The sequence below is a fragment of the Heteronotia binoei genome, chromosome 1 (assembly GCF_032191835.1).
Source record: "Heteronotia binoei isolate CCM8104 ecotype False Entrance Well chromosome 1, APGP_CSIRO_Hbin_v1, whole genome shotgun sequence".
NCBI lineage: Eukaryota > Metazoa > Chordata > Lepidosauria > Squamata > Gekkonidae > Heteronotia > Heteronotia binoei.
In genome coordinates, this window is record NC_083223.1 from 278,833,048 (window position 1) to 278,850,272 (window position 17,225).

At 51.9% G+C, this 17,225-nt stretch overlaps 1 protein-coding gene across 1 annotated transcript; it reads left to right on the top strand.

Annotated features, from left to right (window-relative positions):
• The first annotated feature begins 2,097 nt into the window (after positions 1-2,097).
• PSMB4 (proteasome 20S subunit beta 4) lies at positions 2,098-15,527 on the top strand. Its single transcript, XM_060256163.1, is given in 8 exon segments — positions 2,098-2,277; positions 4,744-4,950; positions 8,027-8,127; positions 8,130-8,172; positions 11,688-11,769; positions 11,888-12,004; positions 14,228-14,316; positions 15,379-15,527. Coding segments are annotated over 8 exon segments (789 nt in total). The 5' UTR covers positions 2,098-2,140; the 3' UTR covers positions 15,392-15,527.
• The last annotated feature ends 1,698 nt before the right edge of the window (positions 15,528-17,225 follow it).

Genomic DNA, 17,225 nt, shown 5'->3' on the forward strand with positions numbered 1-17,225 from the left:
GTTGTGGGGGGGGGGAGGGAAAGGAGATTGTGAGCCGCTCTGAGACTCTTCGGAGTGGAGGGCGGGATATAAATCCAATATCTTCATCTACCTCACAGGGTGTCTGTCTGTTGTGGGGGAGGAAGGGAAAGGAGATTGTGAGCCGCTCTGAGACTCTTCGGAGTGGAGGGCGGGATATAAATCTAATATCTTCATCTACCTCACAGGGTGTCTGTTGTGGGGGGGGAAGGGAAAGGAGATTGTGAGCTGCTCTGAGATTCAGAGTGAAGGGTAGGATATAAATTCAATTATCTTCTTCTTCTTAGTCTTAAAGCTGCCACTGGATTTGAACCACATAGCACAGATTCCTAGTAAAACACAGCTATTTGTTTAATCAGCAAGAGGATGACAAATTGCAATTAAAACTTTTAAATCTAACAGCCAAGATTTTGTGCAAAGCAATATAATTTCTGAGTAACCCACAGTGACCTTGATAGCCTCCCTCAGTATAAGGCAACTGAATGGGTTAGTGTTTGGTGTAGTGGTTAAGTGCATGGACTCTTAACCTGGGAGAACTGGGTTTGATTCCCCACTCCTCCACTTGCAGCTGCTTTGGTCAGCCACAGCTCTCTCAGAGTTGCCCTTGAAAGGGCAGCTTCTGTCAGTTTTCTCAGCCCCACCTACCTCACAGGCTGTCTGTTGAGGGGAACGGAAGATTTGGAAGTTGCTTTGAGACTCCTTTAGGTAGGGAAGGGTGAGGTATAAATCCAAACGCCTCATCCTCCTTCATTCTTGCCAGGACTTTAATGGTAGGAGGACCACCTTGAAGCTCAGTGAGATAAAACAAAGGAAGATTAATAACAATAACAACAATAGCTTTTTAATGCAGGAACGCAGTTCCAGCTGGCTTGGCATCTGGGGGTGTGGCCTGATATGCAAATGAGTCCATACTGGGATTTTTCTGCAGAAAAGCCCTAATAATAATAATAATAATAATGGCTGGGGTTTTTTGAGGAGGAACGCATAGGAATGCAGTTCCAGCTGGCTTGGTGTCAGGGGGTGTGGTCCAAGATGCAAATGAGTTCCTGCTGGGCTTTCAACAAAAAAAGCCCTGTGTGAAACAATGGTGATGTCAGGGGCTGTGGCCTAAGATTCAAATGTGCTCCTACTGGGCTTTCTCTACTTAAGAGCCATAATAATAATAATGATGATGATAATAATAATAATAGCAGCAACTATAAGTCCAATTAGTTTAGGGTTGCCAATCCCCAGGTGGGGGCAGGGGATCCCCCGGTTTGGAGGGCCCCCCCCCCGCTTCAGGGTCGTCAGAAAGCGGGGGGAGGGGAAGGAAATGTCTGCTGGGAACTCTGTTATTCCCCTATGGAGATTTATTCCCGTAGAAAATCATGGAGAATTGATCTGCGGGTATCTGGGGCTCTGGGGGGGGGGCCTGTTTTTTGGGGTAGAGGCACCAAATTTTCAGTATAGCATCCAGTGCCTCTCCCCAAAATACCCCCCAAGTTTCAAAAGGATTGGACCAGGGGGTCCAATTCTATGAGCCGCAAAAGAAGGTGCCCCTATCCTTCATTATTTCCTATGGAAGGAAGGCACTGAAAAGGTGTACCGTCCCTTTAAATGTGATGGCCGGAACTCCCTGTGGAGTTCAATTATGCTCGTCACAGCCTTGATCTTGGCTCCACCCCTAATGCCTCCTGGCTCCACCCCGATGTCTCCTGGCTCCACCCCCAAGTCTCCCGGCTCCACCCCCAAAGTCCCCAGCTATTTCTTGAACTGGACCTGGCAACCCTCTCGCCTAACGGCCGACAGCGCCCGGCTTCAGACTACGCGCCGTGTTGAGCCAGAAGTACACTCAAGATGGCGCCTCTCGCAGAGCGACGCAAAGGAACTTCCGGTTAACGGGCAGGCTTCCTCAGACTGTTCCGGCAGACTTTCAGAGCCACTCTCCAAATGGCGTCCGCGCCGAAAAGCCCTCTCAACCAAGATGGCGCCTCGAGCTCCGCTGTTGCCACATCCAAGATGGCGCCCCCTCCGGCTCCCGGCCATCTCTCCCTACGGGGGCCGGCGGGAACCAATCCTTCGCGCATGCTCAGTGAGCCGGCGTCTTTTCCCTGCTCAGTGACTAAGCTGCCGCCGGAGCAAGATGGAGGTTCCGTCGTTTCTGCCGCCTCCCTCGTTTTGGGCCGCGGGCCCCGCGCCGGGGGAGCTTTACTCGCCTCCTTGCCCGGGAAAGGGCTTCGGGCTCCAAGCCCCAGAAGGAGAAGGAGTCAACAGAACCCTGTGAGTGGGGGAGAGGGGTGACGTCACGGGGGGGTGCTGATGACGTCAAAGCGCAGGTGGGGCAGTGGTGACGTCATGGGGAGGCCAGGAGGTGCGGGGGGGTCTGTTCATGGCCAAATGGAGCCTCCATGCAGAGCAGCAGTCTACCTGGGAACAAGAGGGGAAGGAGGGGTGCCACCTTTGGGTGGGAAATTCCTGGAGAATTCAGAGATGGAACCTGCAGAAGGTGGGCTTGGGAGAGCAGGGAAATAGCAGGTTTTGAAACGGAGGCTAGGTGGCCACCTGACAGTGATGAGGATCCTGTGAATTTAGGGGGATCTATTTGTGAGTTTCCTGCATTGTGCTGGGGGTTGGACTAGATGACCCTGGGGGTCCCTTCCAACTCTAGGATTCTATGATTCTTCCACAGGCTTCCTCGGGAGGTGGTGGGCTCTCCTTCCTTGGAGGTTTTTCTACAGAGGCTGGATGGCCATCCGACAGCAATGAGGATCCTGTGAATTTAGGGGGAGGTACTAGGCAGTATAATAAAAAGTAGAGACATCACCCTGCCAACAAAAGTCCATATAGTCAAAGTGATGATATTCCCAGTAGTAATGTATGGCTGTGAGAGCTGACCATAAGGAAGGCCGAGCGCAGAAGAATAGATGCTTTTGAGCTGTGGTGCTGGAGAAGACTCTTGAGAGTCCTTTGGACTGCAAGAAGATCCAATCAGTCAGTCCTAAGGGAAATCAACCCAGACTGTTCCCTGGAAGGTCAGATGCTGAAGCTGAAGCTCAAATTCTTTGGCCACCCAATGAGAAGGGAGCACTCCCTGGAGAAGACCCTGATGGTGGGAAAGACGGAAGGCAAAAGAAGAAGGGGATGGCAAAAGAGGAGATGGCTGGACAGTGTTACTGATGTAACTAACATGAATTTGAGCAGACTTCGAGGGATGGTGGAAGACAGGAGGGCCTGGCGTGGCTTGGTCCATGGGGTCGCAAAGAGTCGGACTCAACTGTGCGACTGAATTACAACAAATTTCTAGTTTCCTGCATTGTGCAGGGGGTTGGACTAGAAGACCCTGGAGGTCCCTTCCAGCTCTATGATTGCTACAGCACAGACATTGTCATCCCTATAAAATAAAAAAAATTATAAGAGCTTCCGGCTCAACATTAGGAAGAACTTCCTGACCATGAGAGCGGTCCCTCAATGGAACAGGTTTCCTCCTTGGGAGGTGGTGGGCTCTCCTTCCTTGGAGGTTTTTAAGCAGAGGCTAGATGGGCATCTAACAGCAATGCGGATCCTGTGAATTTAGGGGGCAGTGTTTGTGAATTTCTTGCATTTTGCCGGGGATTAGACTAGATGACCCTGACAGTCCCTTCCAACTCTATGATTCTAGGGTACAGTGCCAGAGAGCCCACCTTCTATCCCTACCATTTTCTAAGCTGATCTCTGTTGCCTGGAGATCTGTTGTAATTCCAGGAGGTCTCCAGGCGCAGCCTGGAGGTTGGCACCAAGTGTAGTCCTGCGAGCAAAAATTCTGCTTTGTGACCTACTGGCATGAAAGTTAGGAGCGACTGCATGAATTAGTTTGCTCTGGGGCCATCCTTCCTGAGGTAAGACAAAAATGTGTGAGCCGGAGGCAAAAAACCTTTGAGCTAGCTCACAATAACTCAGCTTAGAGGAAACACTGCTTGGCCTCTCTATCAGTGGAGGACTCCCAATACTACTTTGCTCCCTTGACATAGGACCCAAGCGAGAGGACTGGGTAGGGAGAGGAGGAAAGGATGCTGTTGGCAGAACATGACTTAGAACGGGGGTGGCCAAACTGTAGCACATAAGAACATCAGAGAAGCCATGTTGGATCAGGCCAATGGCTCCTCCAGTCCAACACTCTGTGTCACATAAGAACATAAGAGAGGCCATGTTGGATCAGACCAATGGCCCCTCCAGTCCAACACTCTGTGTCACATAAGAACATCAGAGAAGCCATGTTGGATCAGGCCAATGGCCCCTCCAGTCCAACACTCTGTGTCACATAAGAGAAGCCATGTTGGATCAGGCCAATGGCCCATCCAGTCTAACACTCTGTGTTGCGCAGTGGCCAAAACCTAGGGGCCCTCAGGAGGTCCATCAGTGGGGCCAGGACACTAGAAGTCCTCCCACTCTGGCCTGCATGAGACTTCACCCAAAATTCTAGAGATGTTGAGGGCCTCTGCTTCCTGTGTAGATGAAAGCCAGCATGGTGAGTGTTGGACAAAACTTTCGGAGACCCAGATTTGAATTCTCACTTGGCTGTGGCAGCGTTACTGGTTGATCTTGTTCCAGTTGCACGCTCTCAGCCTAACATATCTCACTTGGTTGTTGTTAGGATAAAACAGACAAGAGAAAGATACGAGCCAATTGTGGGGGGAGAGGAGACACGTAGGGTAAGATGAATGGAGCGAGCAAGTAAATAACCGCGTCCCTCTGTTCCGTTTCTCCCAGGAGTCCCATGGTGACGGGCACATCGGTGCTGGGGGTGAAATTTGATGGCGGGGTGATCATTGCTGCCGACATGCTGGGCTCCTACGGCTCCCTCGCCCGCTTCCGCAACATCTCCAGGGTCATGAAAGTCAATGACAGCACCGTCTTAGGGGCCTCGGGGGACTACGCCGATTTCCAGTACCTGAAGCAAGTCGTCGATCAGATGGTGTAAGATGGCTCCATTCTGGCTCCAAGGACTCACCCTCACTTTAACTACCAGTGCATTCTTGGACGTGCCGTGCTTGCACATAAATGCATGCGTGTGCAGGGCAGGTGTTGTTCCTGGCTCCCGCCTGGCCCTTTTTAAAGTCCTATGGGCCAGATCCTGCGACACAGCTCCTTTCCCTGATCTGTAGAAGATGATGATATTAGATTGATATCCCGCCCTCCACTCCGAAGAGTCTCAAGAGCGGCTCACAATCTCCTTTCCCTTCCTCCCCCACAACAGACACCCTGTGAGGTAGATGAAGATATTGGATTTATATCCCGCCCTCCACTCCGAAGAGTCTCAGAGCGGCTCACAATCTCCTTTCCCTCCCCCGCCCCACAACAGACACCCTGTGAGGTAGATGAAGATATTGGATTTATATCCCGCCCTCCACTCCGAAGAGTCTCAGAGCGGCTCACAATCTCCTTTCCCTCCCCCCCCCCCACAACAGACACCCTGTGAGGTAGATGAAGATATTGGATTTATATCCCACCCTCCACTCCGAAGAGTCTCAGAGCGGCTCACAATCTCCTTTCCCTTCCCCCCCCACAACAGACACCCTGTGAGGTAGATGAAGATATTGGATTTATATCCCGCCCTCCACTCCGAAGACTCTCAGAGCGGCTCACAATCTCCTTTTCCTCCCCCCCCCCCACAACAGACACTCTGTGAGGTAAATGAAGATATTGGATTTATATCCCGCCCTCCACTCCGAAGAGTCTCAGAGCGGCTCACAATCTCCTTTCCCTTCCTCCCCCCTCACAACAGACACCCTGTGAGGTAAATGAAGATATTGGATTTATATCCCGCCCTCCACTCCGAAGAGTCTCAGAGCGGCTCACAATCTCCTTTCCCTTCCTCCCCCCTCACAACAGACACCCTGTGAGGTAAATGAAGATATTGGATTTATATCCTGCCCTCCACTCCGAAGAGTCTCAGAGTGGCTCACAATCTCCTTTCCCTTCCTCCCCCCTCACAACAGACACCCTGTGAGGTAAATGAAGATATTGGATTTATATCCTGCCCTCCACTCCGAAGAGTCTCAGAGTGGCTCACAATCTCCTTTGCCTTCCTCCCCCACAACAGACACCCTGTGAGGTAGTTGAAGATATTGGATTTATATCCCGCCCTCCACTCCGAAGAATCTCAGAGCGGCTCACAATCTCCTTTGCCTTCCTCCCCCACAACAGACACCCTGTGAGGTAGATGAAGATATTGGATTTATATCCCGCTCTCCACTCCGAAGAGTCTCAGAGCGGCTCACAATCTCCTTTCCCTTCCTCCCCCACAACAGACACCCTGGGAGGTGGGTGGGCCTGAGAGAGCTCTCCTAGAAGCTGCCCTTTCAAGGACACTCGGAGCCACTCACAAGGTCCTTTCCCTTCCTCCCCAACAACAGACACCCTGTGAGGTGGGTGGAGCTGAGAGAGCTCTCCTAGAAGCTACTCTTTCAAGAACAGAGTCTCAGAGCTACTTAACAATCTCCTTTCCCTTCCTCCCCCACAACAGACACCTTGTGAGGTGGGTGGAGCTTAGAGAGCTCTCCCAGAAGCTGCCAGTTTGGTGTAATGGTGAAGTGCACAGACTCTTATCTGGGAGAACCAGGTTTGATTCCCCACTCCTCCATTTGCAGCTGCAGGAATGGCCTTGGGTCAGCCCTAGCTCTCGCAGAGCTGTCCTTGAAAAGGCCACTTCTGTCAGAGCTCTCTCAGCCTCACCTACCTCACAAGGTGTCTGTTGTGGGAGGGGGGAGGTAAAGGAGATTGTGACCGCTCTGAGATTCAGAGTATAGCGTTGGGTATAAATCCAATATCTTCTTCAGTATATTCTTTTTCAAGGACAACTCTGCTGACCCAAGGCCATCCCAGCAGGTGCAAGTGGAGGAGTGGGGAATCAAACCCGGTTCTCCCAGATAAGAGAGCTCTGGCTAACCCAAGGCCATTCCAGTAGGTGCAAGTGGAGGAGTGGGAATCAAACCCGGTTCTCCCAGATAAGAGAGCTCTGGCTGACTCAAGGCCATTCCAGCAGCTGCAAGTGGAGGAGTGGGAATCAAACCCGGTTCTCCCAGATAAGAGAGCTCTGGCTGACCCAAGGCCATCCCAGCAGCTGCAAGTGGAGGAGTGGGGAATCAAACCCGGTTCTCCCAGATAAGAGAGCTCTGGCTGACCCAAGGCCATCCCAGCAGCTTCAAGTGGAGGAGTGGGGAATCAAACCCGTTCTCCCAGATAAGAGAGCTCTGGCTGACCCAAGGCCATTCCAGCAGCTGCAAGTGGAGGAGTGGGGAATCAAACCCGGTTCTCCCAGATAAGAGAGCTCTGGCTGACCCAAGGCCATTCCAGCAGGTGCAAGTGGAGGAGTGGGGAATCAAACCCGGTTCTCCCAGATAAGAGAGCTCTGGCTGACCCAAGGCCATTCCAGCAGGTGCAAGTGGAGGAGGGGGGAATCAAACCCGGTTCTCTCAGATAAGAGAGCTCTGGCTGACCCAAGGCCATTCCAGCAAGTGCAAGTGGAGGAGTGGGGAATCAAACCCGGTTCTCCCAGATAAGAGAGCTCTGGCTGACTCAAGGTCATTCCAGCAGGTGCAAGTGGAGGAGGGGGGAATCAAACCCGGTTCTCCCAGATAAGAGAGCTCTGGCTGACCCAAGGCCATTCCAGCAGGTGCAAGTGGAGGAGTGGGGAATCAAACCCGGTTCTCCCAGATAAGAGCGCTCTGGCTGACCCAAGGCCATTCAGCAGGTGCAAGTGGAGGAGTGGGGAAGCAAACCCGGTTCTCCCAGATAAGAGAGCTCTGGCTGACCCAAGGCCATACCAGCAGGTGCAAGTGGAGGAGTGGGGAATCAAACCCAGTTCTCCCAGATAAGAGAGCTCTGGCTGACCCAAGGCCATGCTAGCAGATCCAAGTGGAGGAGTGGGGAATCAACCCCGGTTCTCCCAGATACGAGTCCGCACACTTCACCACTACACCAAACTGGCTGTGTGTGGTTGAAAAGCCTGTTTGAGGCTCAGATACCTCCACCGTTGGCTTCTCTTTTCCAGGATCGATGAGGAGCTGCTGGGAGACGGTCACAACTACAGCCCGAAGGCCATTCACTCCTGGCTGACCCGAGCCATGTACAGTCGCCGGTCCAAGATGAACCCCTCTGGAACACAGTCGTGATTGGCGGCTATGCCAACGGCGAAGGGTAAGCCTCCCTCCTAGCATGAGGCTTGTTTGCACACTGCCTGTTTTCAGGGCTGGAGAGGGGTCAGCTGTCAGGAAGGGCTGATTAGAGCCAAGATGTAGAAGTCACTGAGCAATAAGCATAGCTGAGACTGGATTAAGGCAGTTGGCAAAACCTGTGAATGGCAGCAAATTAGCATACAGATAATAAAAGAGTTAACCAGCGTATGTGAGATCTGAGTGACTTAGCGTGCGTAGTGAGATAAGAACCTGATATCTCTGTTAGGCCCCGGGGGTTCAGTTATCCTGAATGTTGTAACTCGGCAATCTCCTGCTCTAGTCTGTTTTTGAAATTCCTTTTGCAATAAAACAGCTACATTGAAGGCCCCCCCCCATTGGATTTGGCTTTAAATCTCGCCCTTCACTCTGAATCTCCACCTTCCCGTGAGGGAGATGACGCTGAGAGAGCTCTCCCAGAAGCTGCCCTTTCAAGGACAGCTCTGTGAGAGCTGTGGCTGACCCAAGGCCATTCCAACAGCTGCGAGCGGAGGGGTGGGGAATCAAATAAGAGTCCATGCACTTAAAGGAAAGGAAAGGTCCCCTGTGCAAGCACCAGTTGCTTCCGACTCTGGGGTGACGCTGTCAGTGGTTCATGTGCAGAGTGCAAAACAGAGAACTGCCACCAGGTCGATGCGAGGAAAGAATTTGAGCCACACACCAGCACCTAGTCTAAAGTAGCGTATTTACAACTATATACAAACAACTTGGTGCGGTGAATAACATATACTATACTGAGTGACAAAGTGCTACGCCAGGAACTCACTCTCACTGTAGATCCACCTGCTGCTCCATGCTGCATCCATGCTGTGGACGGAGGACTCACACACTAACAGACGCTGCTTTCACAACGTTTTGTGGGGTTTGACTGTGGAGCAGTGTGGGAAGGGGAAAGGGGTTTCTTTGGGGGTGGGGGCGGGGCATGAGTGCAGAGTCAAAATCAAATGACAAGATATAAATGTCGTTTCCGTGGACTCCCGAAGTGAAACAGAAGCAAAAAACAAAACCAAAAGTGGGGTTTGACTGTGGAGCAGAATGTGAAAATGAAAGGTGTTTGGGGGGATGGGAAATGAAAGGAGAATCAAAGTAAAATTTAAAAAGTGGAAAGCGATCATGCTGTGCAGGTGGGAGTTAAAAGCAAGCCTCATGAATATAATCTGCGATGGCTCCAAGGTTAGATGACCCCCTTATCCCTAAATACACACCAACCAGGTGGGGCAGAGGGGTGATACGTTCTTGAAACCCACTTGCTGAGAGCCAGTTTGGTGCAGCGGTTAAATGCGCGGACTCTTCACTGGGAGAACCGGGTTTGATTCCCCTCTCCTCCACTTGCAGCTGCTGGAATGGCCTTGGGTCAGCCAGAGCTTTTGCAGAGCTGTCCTTGAAAGGGCAGCTTCTGGGAGAGCTCTCTCAGCTGCACCTACCTCACAGGGTGTCTTATTGTGGGTGGGGAAGGTAAAGGAGATTGTGAGCTGCTCTGAGATTCAGAGTATAGGGCGGGATAGAAGTCCAATATCATCATCATCATGAAAGGTGAAGGTGCATCCGGTGATAGGCTGGGTGCCTTTCTGTGACCAAAGGAGTGCCTTCTCCCAGAAGCTGAGGTGCTCATCTGTATCAAGTTAGAAGAGCTGCTCTCTGGCTCCACCTGCTGGTCTGGAGGAATGCCTCTTTATGGCCTCTAGAGGAAGTGGCGGCGTTCCCCTTCAGTCCTTGGAAAGGAAATGTCCCCTGTGCAAGCACCGGTCGTTTCCGACTCTGGGGTGACGTTGCTTTCACAACGTTTTCACGGCAGACTTTTGACGGTGTGGTTTGCCATTGCCTTCCCCAGTCTTTTACACTTTCCCCCCCAGCAAGCTGGGGACTCATTTTACCGACCTCGGGAAGGATGGAAGGCTGAGTCAACCTGGAGCTGGCTACCTGAACCAGCTTCCGCCGGGATCGAACTCAGGTCGTGAGCAGAGGGCTCCGACTGCAGTGCTGCAGCTTTACCACTCTGTGCCACGGGGCTCTAATTATATTAGCGGAAAGGAAAGGTCCCCTGTGCAAGCACCAGTCGTTTCTGACTCTGGGGTGACGTTGCTTTCACAACGTTTTTACGGCAGACTTTTTTACGGGGTGGTTTGCCCTTGCCTTCCCCAGTCATTTACAGCAAGCTAGGGACTCATTTGACCGACCTCGGAAGGATGGAAGGCTGAGTCAACCTTGGGCCAGTTACCTGAAGCAGCTCCACTGAGTGTCCTTTATCATTTCAGAACCACATCTGAATTAAAAATAGAGTTTGGTGTAGTGAGCCTGCTTTGGTGGGGAGCGCGGGATATAAATCCAATCTAAATACGTAGGAAGTCATAAGAAACAGTAATTAAAACACTGGTTAGGAGGAAGCAGCCCCCCGGCGCAGAGTGTTAAAAGCTGCAGCACTGCAGTCCTAAGCTCTGCTCACGACCTGAGTTCGATCCCCGGCGGAAGCTGGGTTCAGGTAGCTCCAGATTGACTTGGAGAAAGCTCTCCCTGATTGACTCTCCAGCTCTGGCTCCAGATTGACTCCGCCTTCCATCCTCTCGAGGTCGGTCAAATGAATACCTGGCTTGCTGGGGGGAAAGTGTACGGAAGGCTGAGTCAACCTGGAGCCGGCTACCTGAACCAGCTTCCACCGGGGAAGGCAAGGGCAAACCACCCCGTCAAAACTCTGCCGTGAAAACGTCGAGGAAGCAACGTCACCCCAGAGTCGGAAACGACTGGTGCTTGAACAGGGGACCGTTCCTTTCCTTTCTAGGAAGAAGGGGCCGTTGAGGGAATTCCAAAGGAATAAAAAAAAGTATTCAGCTGCTGGCGGAAGACCGCAACAGAAGGGGACAGGCAAATCTCCCAAGAGTGAGAGTTCCAGAGCTTTGGTGCCATGACCGAGAAGGCCCTTGTCCTGGGTTGTCTGATCTCAGAAGGCTGGGGCTGCTGAAGCCGGGCCTCTGAAGATAACTGGAGTGGTCACGAAGGGTCATTAGTGCAGTTTTAAACGTAACACATATGCAATACATGGCCTAAAGCAGGGGTCCTCAAACTACGGCCCGCGGGCCAGATGCGGCCCGCTGAGGACTTTTATGCGGCCCGCTGGGTTATGGCAAAATCAGACCGGAAGTGACGTTCGACCTAAACTCACGTTAGCAACGCACACTTCCGGCACTGGGCTGAGGCAGCGGAGACAGAGTGTGAGGTGATACCGAGGTGAGGTGAGTTCTCAGGCCGGGGTGTGTGGTGTGGGGAAGGGAGAGAGATGCAGAAGACGGAGAACTGACGGCCCGCGGCCTTGTACAGTAACGGCAGTCCGGCCCTCCAGCAGTCTGAGGGACAGTGAACTGGCCCCCTATTTAAAAAGTTTGAGGACCCCTGGCAAAAAGGAACAGGGCGGGGTGGGACAGAGAAGAGAAGGAGCTGTCAGGAAGCCAAGTTCATCTGTCATAAAAGTGGAACTTCCCTCCTCAGTTTCTTAGGCTACGTCGACATGTTGGGCGTGGCTTACGAAGCCCCTACGCTTGCGACCGGATACGGCTCCTACGTGGCACAGGTGAGCCACCGGGGAAGTGTGGATTTGGCAGAGAAGTGGCCTGGCCTCGTCAAGCCCCCCGGGGCCCTTTGTCTCTTGCCATGACAACCTCTCCCTCTTTCTCCCTTCCGGATCGCAGCCATTGATGCGGGAAGCCCTGGAGAAGAAGGGCACGCTGTCCAGAGAAGAGGCCCGGGCCCTTATCGAGCGCTGCATGAAGATCCTCTACTACCGAGACGCCCGCTCGTTCAACAGGGTGAGTTGTCCTGCACACACGCACCCCTGGAAGTGCCTGGAAGGCAGCAAAGGGGCAGCCATGTTTCCTGTGTCGGATAGGGGCTGTAGCTGAGTAGCAGAGCATCTGTTTAGCATATAGAGAGCAGTTTAAGGACCAGGCAGGAGGTGATGTGAAAAACCTCAGCCTGAGACCCTGGAGAGCCATGGAGAGCGGCCATAGCTCAGTGGCAAAGCCTCCGCTTGGCATGCAGAAGGTCCTAGGTTCAGTTCCCGGCATCTTCAGTTGAAAGGACCAGGCAGGAGGTGATGGGAAAGACCTCAGCCTGAGACCCTGGAGAGCCATGGAGAGGGGCCATAGCTCAGTGGCAGAGCCTCCGCTTGGCATGCAGAAGGTCCCAGGTTCTATCCCCGGTATCTCCAGTTAAAAGGAGCAGGCAGGAGGTGATGGGAAAGACCTCAGCCTGAGACCCTGAGAGCCATGGAGAGGGGCCATAGCTCAGTGGCAGAGCCTCTGCTTAGCATGCGGAAGGTCCCAGGTTCAATCCCCAGAATCTCCAGTTAGAAAGGACCAGGCAGGAGATGATGGGAAAGACCTCAGCCTAAGATCCTGGAGAGCCATGGAGAGGGGCCATAGCTCAGTGGCAGAGCATCTGCTTGGCATGCAGAAGGTCGCAGGTTCAATCCCTGGCATCTCCAGTTAAAGGACCTGGCAGGAGGTGATGGGAAAGACCTCAGCCTGAGACCCTGGAGAGCCATGGAGAGGGGCCGCAGCTCAGTGGCAGAGCCTCTGCTTGGCATGCAGAAGGTCCCAGGTTCAATCCCCGGCATCTCCAGTTAAGAAGGACCAGGCAGGAGGTGATGGGAAAGACCTCAGCCTGAGATCCTGGAGAGCCCCTGCCAGTCTGAGTACACAATACTGACCTTGATGGACTAAGGGTGGAGAAGGGGCATGGCTCAGTGGTAGCGCATCTGCCTGGCATGCAGAAGGTCCCAGGTTCAATCCTTGGCATCTCCAGGCAGAAGGTCAAGGCAGTAGGTGAGACGGAAGACCTTTAATCTGAGACCCTGGAGAGCTGCTGCCAGTCTGAGTAGACAATACTGACTTTTGGTGGATTCAGTATACTGGTTCAGCATAAGGCAGCTTTTTTGCGTTAACATTTCTATTGCAAAAATGAAACAAAAAATCTAGCGGTGCTTTAAAGACAAATGATGCTTATTTCAGTGCGAGCTTTCGTAGGAGTGGCCAAACTTGCTTAACGTAAGAGCTGCAAAAGAATAAACGTCAGATGTCTGAGAGCTAGGCAGGCCAGAAAATGGGGGATAGGTGGAAAGAAAGCAACTTTTTAAATGCGCTCTCAAAGCAGCTGTCTGGCGTGGCCTGGAGAAGTCATTTAAAGTGAGAAATGCCTTCTTCAAGCTGGCCAGTGGGGTGGAGGAAGGGGCTTCAGGAGGCACACAATATGTGTGAACATATGAAGCTGCCTTCTACTGAATCAGACCCTCGGTCCATCAAAGTCAGTATTGTCTGCTCAGACTGGCAGCGGCTCTCCAGGGTCTCAAGCTGAGGTTTTTCACACCTATTTGCCTGGACCCTTTTTTGGAGATGTCGGGGATTGAACCTGGGACCTTCTGCTTCCCAAGCAGATGCTCTACCACTGAGCCACCGTCCCTCCCATGTGGCCCATTTCATCAGATACGAAAAAGAAAATGCTGTTTTTCTGGGGCATGTTATGGCAGGAAGGGGGGAGGAGTAAAGGCTCAGTGCAGACGGCATTATAAAGTGTAAAAAAACCCCAAAATCATTGGCTACTGTGTGTGGAATAGCCAGTAGATCCCAAAGTTATTGCTGCACTTCCTGAAGTTGTAGTCATTTTTTGGCACCACTAGGTGGCGAGGCAGGCTTATTTTTAGGCTTCCTGACTGGCCCAGGGTCAACAGCTGACTTGAAGTGGGGAATCGAACCCGGTTCTCTAGATTAGAGCCCGCCGCTGTTAACCGCTACACCAAGCCGGCTCTCTCGTGAAGTGTCAATTTCAACGGAAGGAAGAAAAGGCAGATGTTGAGGGAGAAAGAGCAGGCGGTGGGTCTCGCCACAGGTCAACGGAATTAGCACTGACGCATCCGAATCAGATGGAGAAGGGGTCGCGTGGGTGTTATCTAGTCCAGCCCGGGTGGGATGAGCGTGGAACTCCCAAGATGGTCGTTAAAGGCGCAGGTAATAAGGCAGGCACCTCTCTTGCAGTATGAGCTGATCATCGTGACGGAGAAAGGCGTGGAAACGGAAGGGCCGCTCACCTCTGACACCAACTGGGAAATAGCGCACCTGGTTAGGTAAGTGTGTGCAAGTTTGACCAGCGTTTGAGAAGCAGCTGCTGTGTTTGCCGCGGTAACGGCTCTGGCGAAACCTCTCGTCAACTGGCTCCGGAGAGCCGCTGCCGGTCTGAGCAGACAACGCTGACTTAGATGGACCAAGGGTGGGGAGGAGCCGTGGCTCAGTGGCAGAGCACCTACTCGGCATGCAGAAGACCCCAGGTTCCATCCCTGGCCTCTTCCGATTAAAAAGGACCAAATAATAGGTGATGGGAAAGAACTCAGCTGGAGAGCCATGGAGAGGGGCCATAGCTCAGTGGCAGAGCCTCTGCTTGGCATGCAGAAGGTCCCAGGTTCAATCCCCAGGATCTCCAGTTAAAAGGACCAGGTAGGAGGTGATGGGAAAGACCTCAGCCTGAGACCCTGGAGAGCCATGGAGAGGGGCCATAGCTCAGTGGCAGAGCCTCTGCTTGGCATGCAGAAGGCCCCAGGTTCAATCCGTGGCCTCTCCAGTTCAAAGGACCAGGCAGGAGGGGATTGGAAAGATCTCAGCCGGAGACCCTGGAGAGGGGCCATAGCTCTATGGCAGAGCCTCTGCTTGGCATGCAGAAGGTCCCAGGTTCAATCCCCGGCACCTCCACTTAAAGGACCAGGTAGCAGGTGATGGGGAAGACCTCTGCCTGAGACCCTGAAAATCTGCTGTTCACCTGAGTAGGTAATACCGACTGTGCTGGACCAGGAACACATATGAACATATGAAGCTGCCTTCTACTGAATCAGACCCTCAGTCCATCAAAGTCAGTCTTGTCTACTCAAACTGGCAGCGGCTCTCCAGGGTCTCAAGCGGAGGCTTTTCTCGCTTACTCACTTGGTCCATTTTTAACTGGAGATGCCGGGGCCTTCTGCATGCCAAGCAGATGCTCTGCCCCTGAGCCACCGTCTCCCCCCAATTCTGTATGGTCTGATCAGTGGTCTGAGTCAGTAGAAGGCAACTTGTGTTCCAAACTCTGTACTCCTTTCTCTCTCTTGTTCAGGTTTGCCTGCTGTGGGACTAATCTTTCCGTTTTTTCCCCCCCTCAACAGCGGCTTCGAATGAGGCTGAAGAAAGGGAGGGGCTACATCGGCCACTTCTCTGCCGAGATGTTCTCAAAAGTTCTTGGATGCTGCACCGGGACCACTGCTGGACATCTTTTTGTAAACAAAATAAACAGTATTGTAAACAAACAAAAAAAGAGGTTGAGATACTTCCCTGCAGAGTTGGTTTTCTCGGCTTAAATTTCAGTGTGGTCAAAGGAATTCCAGGACGGTGTCACTTAAAGGAGGCAAGGGCCCTGCCTGGAAAGAACACGGCCACATAAAAGAGAAGCCATAAGAACATAAGAGAAGCCATGCTGGATCAGGCCAATGGCCCATACAGTCCAACACTCTGTGTCACATAAGAACATAAGAGAAGCCATGTTGGATGATGCCAGTGGCCCCTCCAGTCCAACACTCTGTGTCACATAAGAACATAAGAGAAGCCCTGTTGGATCAGGCCAGTGGCCCCTCCAGTCCAACACTCTGTGTCACATAAGAACATAAGAGAAGCCATGTTAGATCAGGCCAGTGGCCCATCCAGTCCAACACTCTGTGTAACTTAAGAACACAAGAGAAGCCATGTTGGATCAGGCCAATGGCCCATCCACTCCAACACTCTGTGTCACTTAAGAACATAAGAGAAGCCTTGTTGAATCAGGCCAATGGCCCATCCAGTCCAACACTCTGTGTCACATAAGAACATAAGAGGAGCCATGTTGGATCAGGCCAATGGCCCATCCAGTCCAACACTCTGTGTCACATAAGAACATAAGAGAAGCCATGTTGGATCAGGCCAATGGCCCCTCCAGTCCAACACTCTGTGTCACATAAGAACAGAAGAGAAGCCATGTTGGATCAGGCCAATGGCCCATCCAGTCCAACACTCTGTGTCACATAAGAACAGAAGAGAAGCCATGTTGGATCAGGCCAATGGCCCCTCCAGTCCAACACTCTGTGTCACATAAGAGAAGCCATGTTGGATCAGGCCAGTGGCCCCTCCAGTCCAACACTCTGTGTCACATAAGAACGTAAGAGAAGTCATGTTGGATCACTCCAATGGCCCATGCAGTCCAACACTCTGTCACACAGTGGCCAATATGTGTGTGTGTGTGTGTATATACACACACACACACATATATACACAAACATATATATATAAAGAAAGGTTAAAACGCGTTGGCTCTTTAGCTTGGAGAAACGTCGACTGCGGGGTGACATGATAGAGAACATAAGAGAAGCCATGTTGGATCAGGCCAATGGCCCATCCAGTCGAACACTCTGTGTCACACAGTGGCCAATATATGTGTGTGTGTGTGTATATATATATATACATACACACACACACATATATACACACACACACTGAAGCTAATAGCTACTGATGGACCTCTGCTCCATATTTTTATCTAACACCCTCTTGAAGCTGTCTATGCTTGCAGCCGCCACTACCTCCTGTGGCAGTGAATTCCACACGTTAATCACCCTTTGGGTGAAGTACCTCCTTTTATCCGTTCTAACCCAACTGTTCAGCAATTTCATTGAATGCCCACGAGTTCTTGTATTGTGAGAAAGGGAGAAAAGGACTTCTTTCTCTACCTTCTCCATCCCGTGCATTATCTTGTAAACCTCTATCATGTCACCCCGCAGTCGACGTTTCTCCAAGCTAAAGAGCCCCAAGCGTTTCAACCTTTCTTCATAGGGAAAGTGTTCCAACCCTTTAATCATTCTAGTTGCCCTTTTCTGGACTTTTCCCAATGCTATAATATCCTTTTTGAGGTGCGGTGACCAGAATTGCACACAGTATTCCAAATGAGACCGCACCATCGATTTATACAGGGGCATTATGATACTGG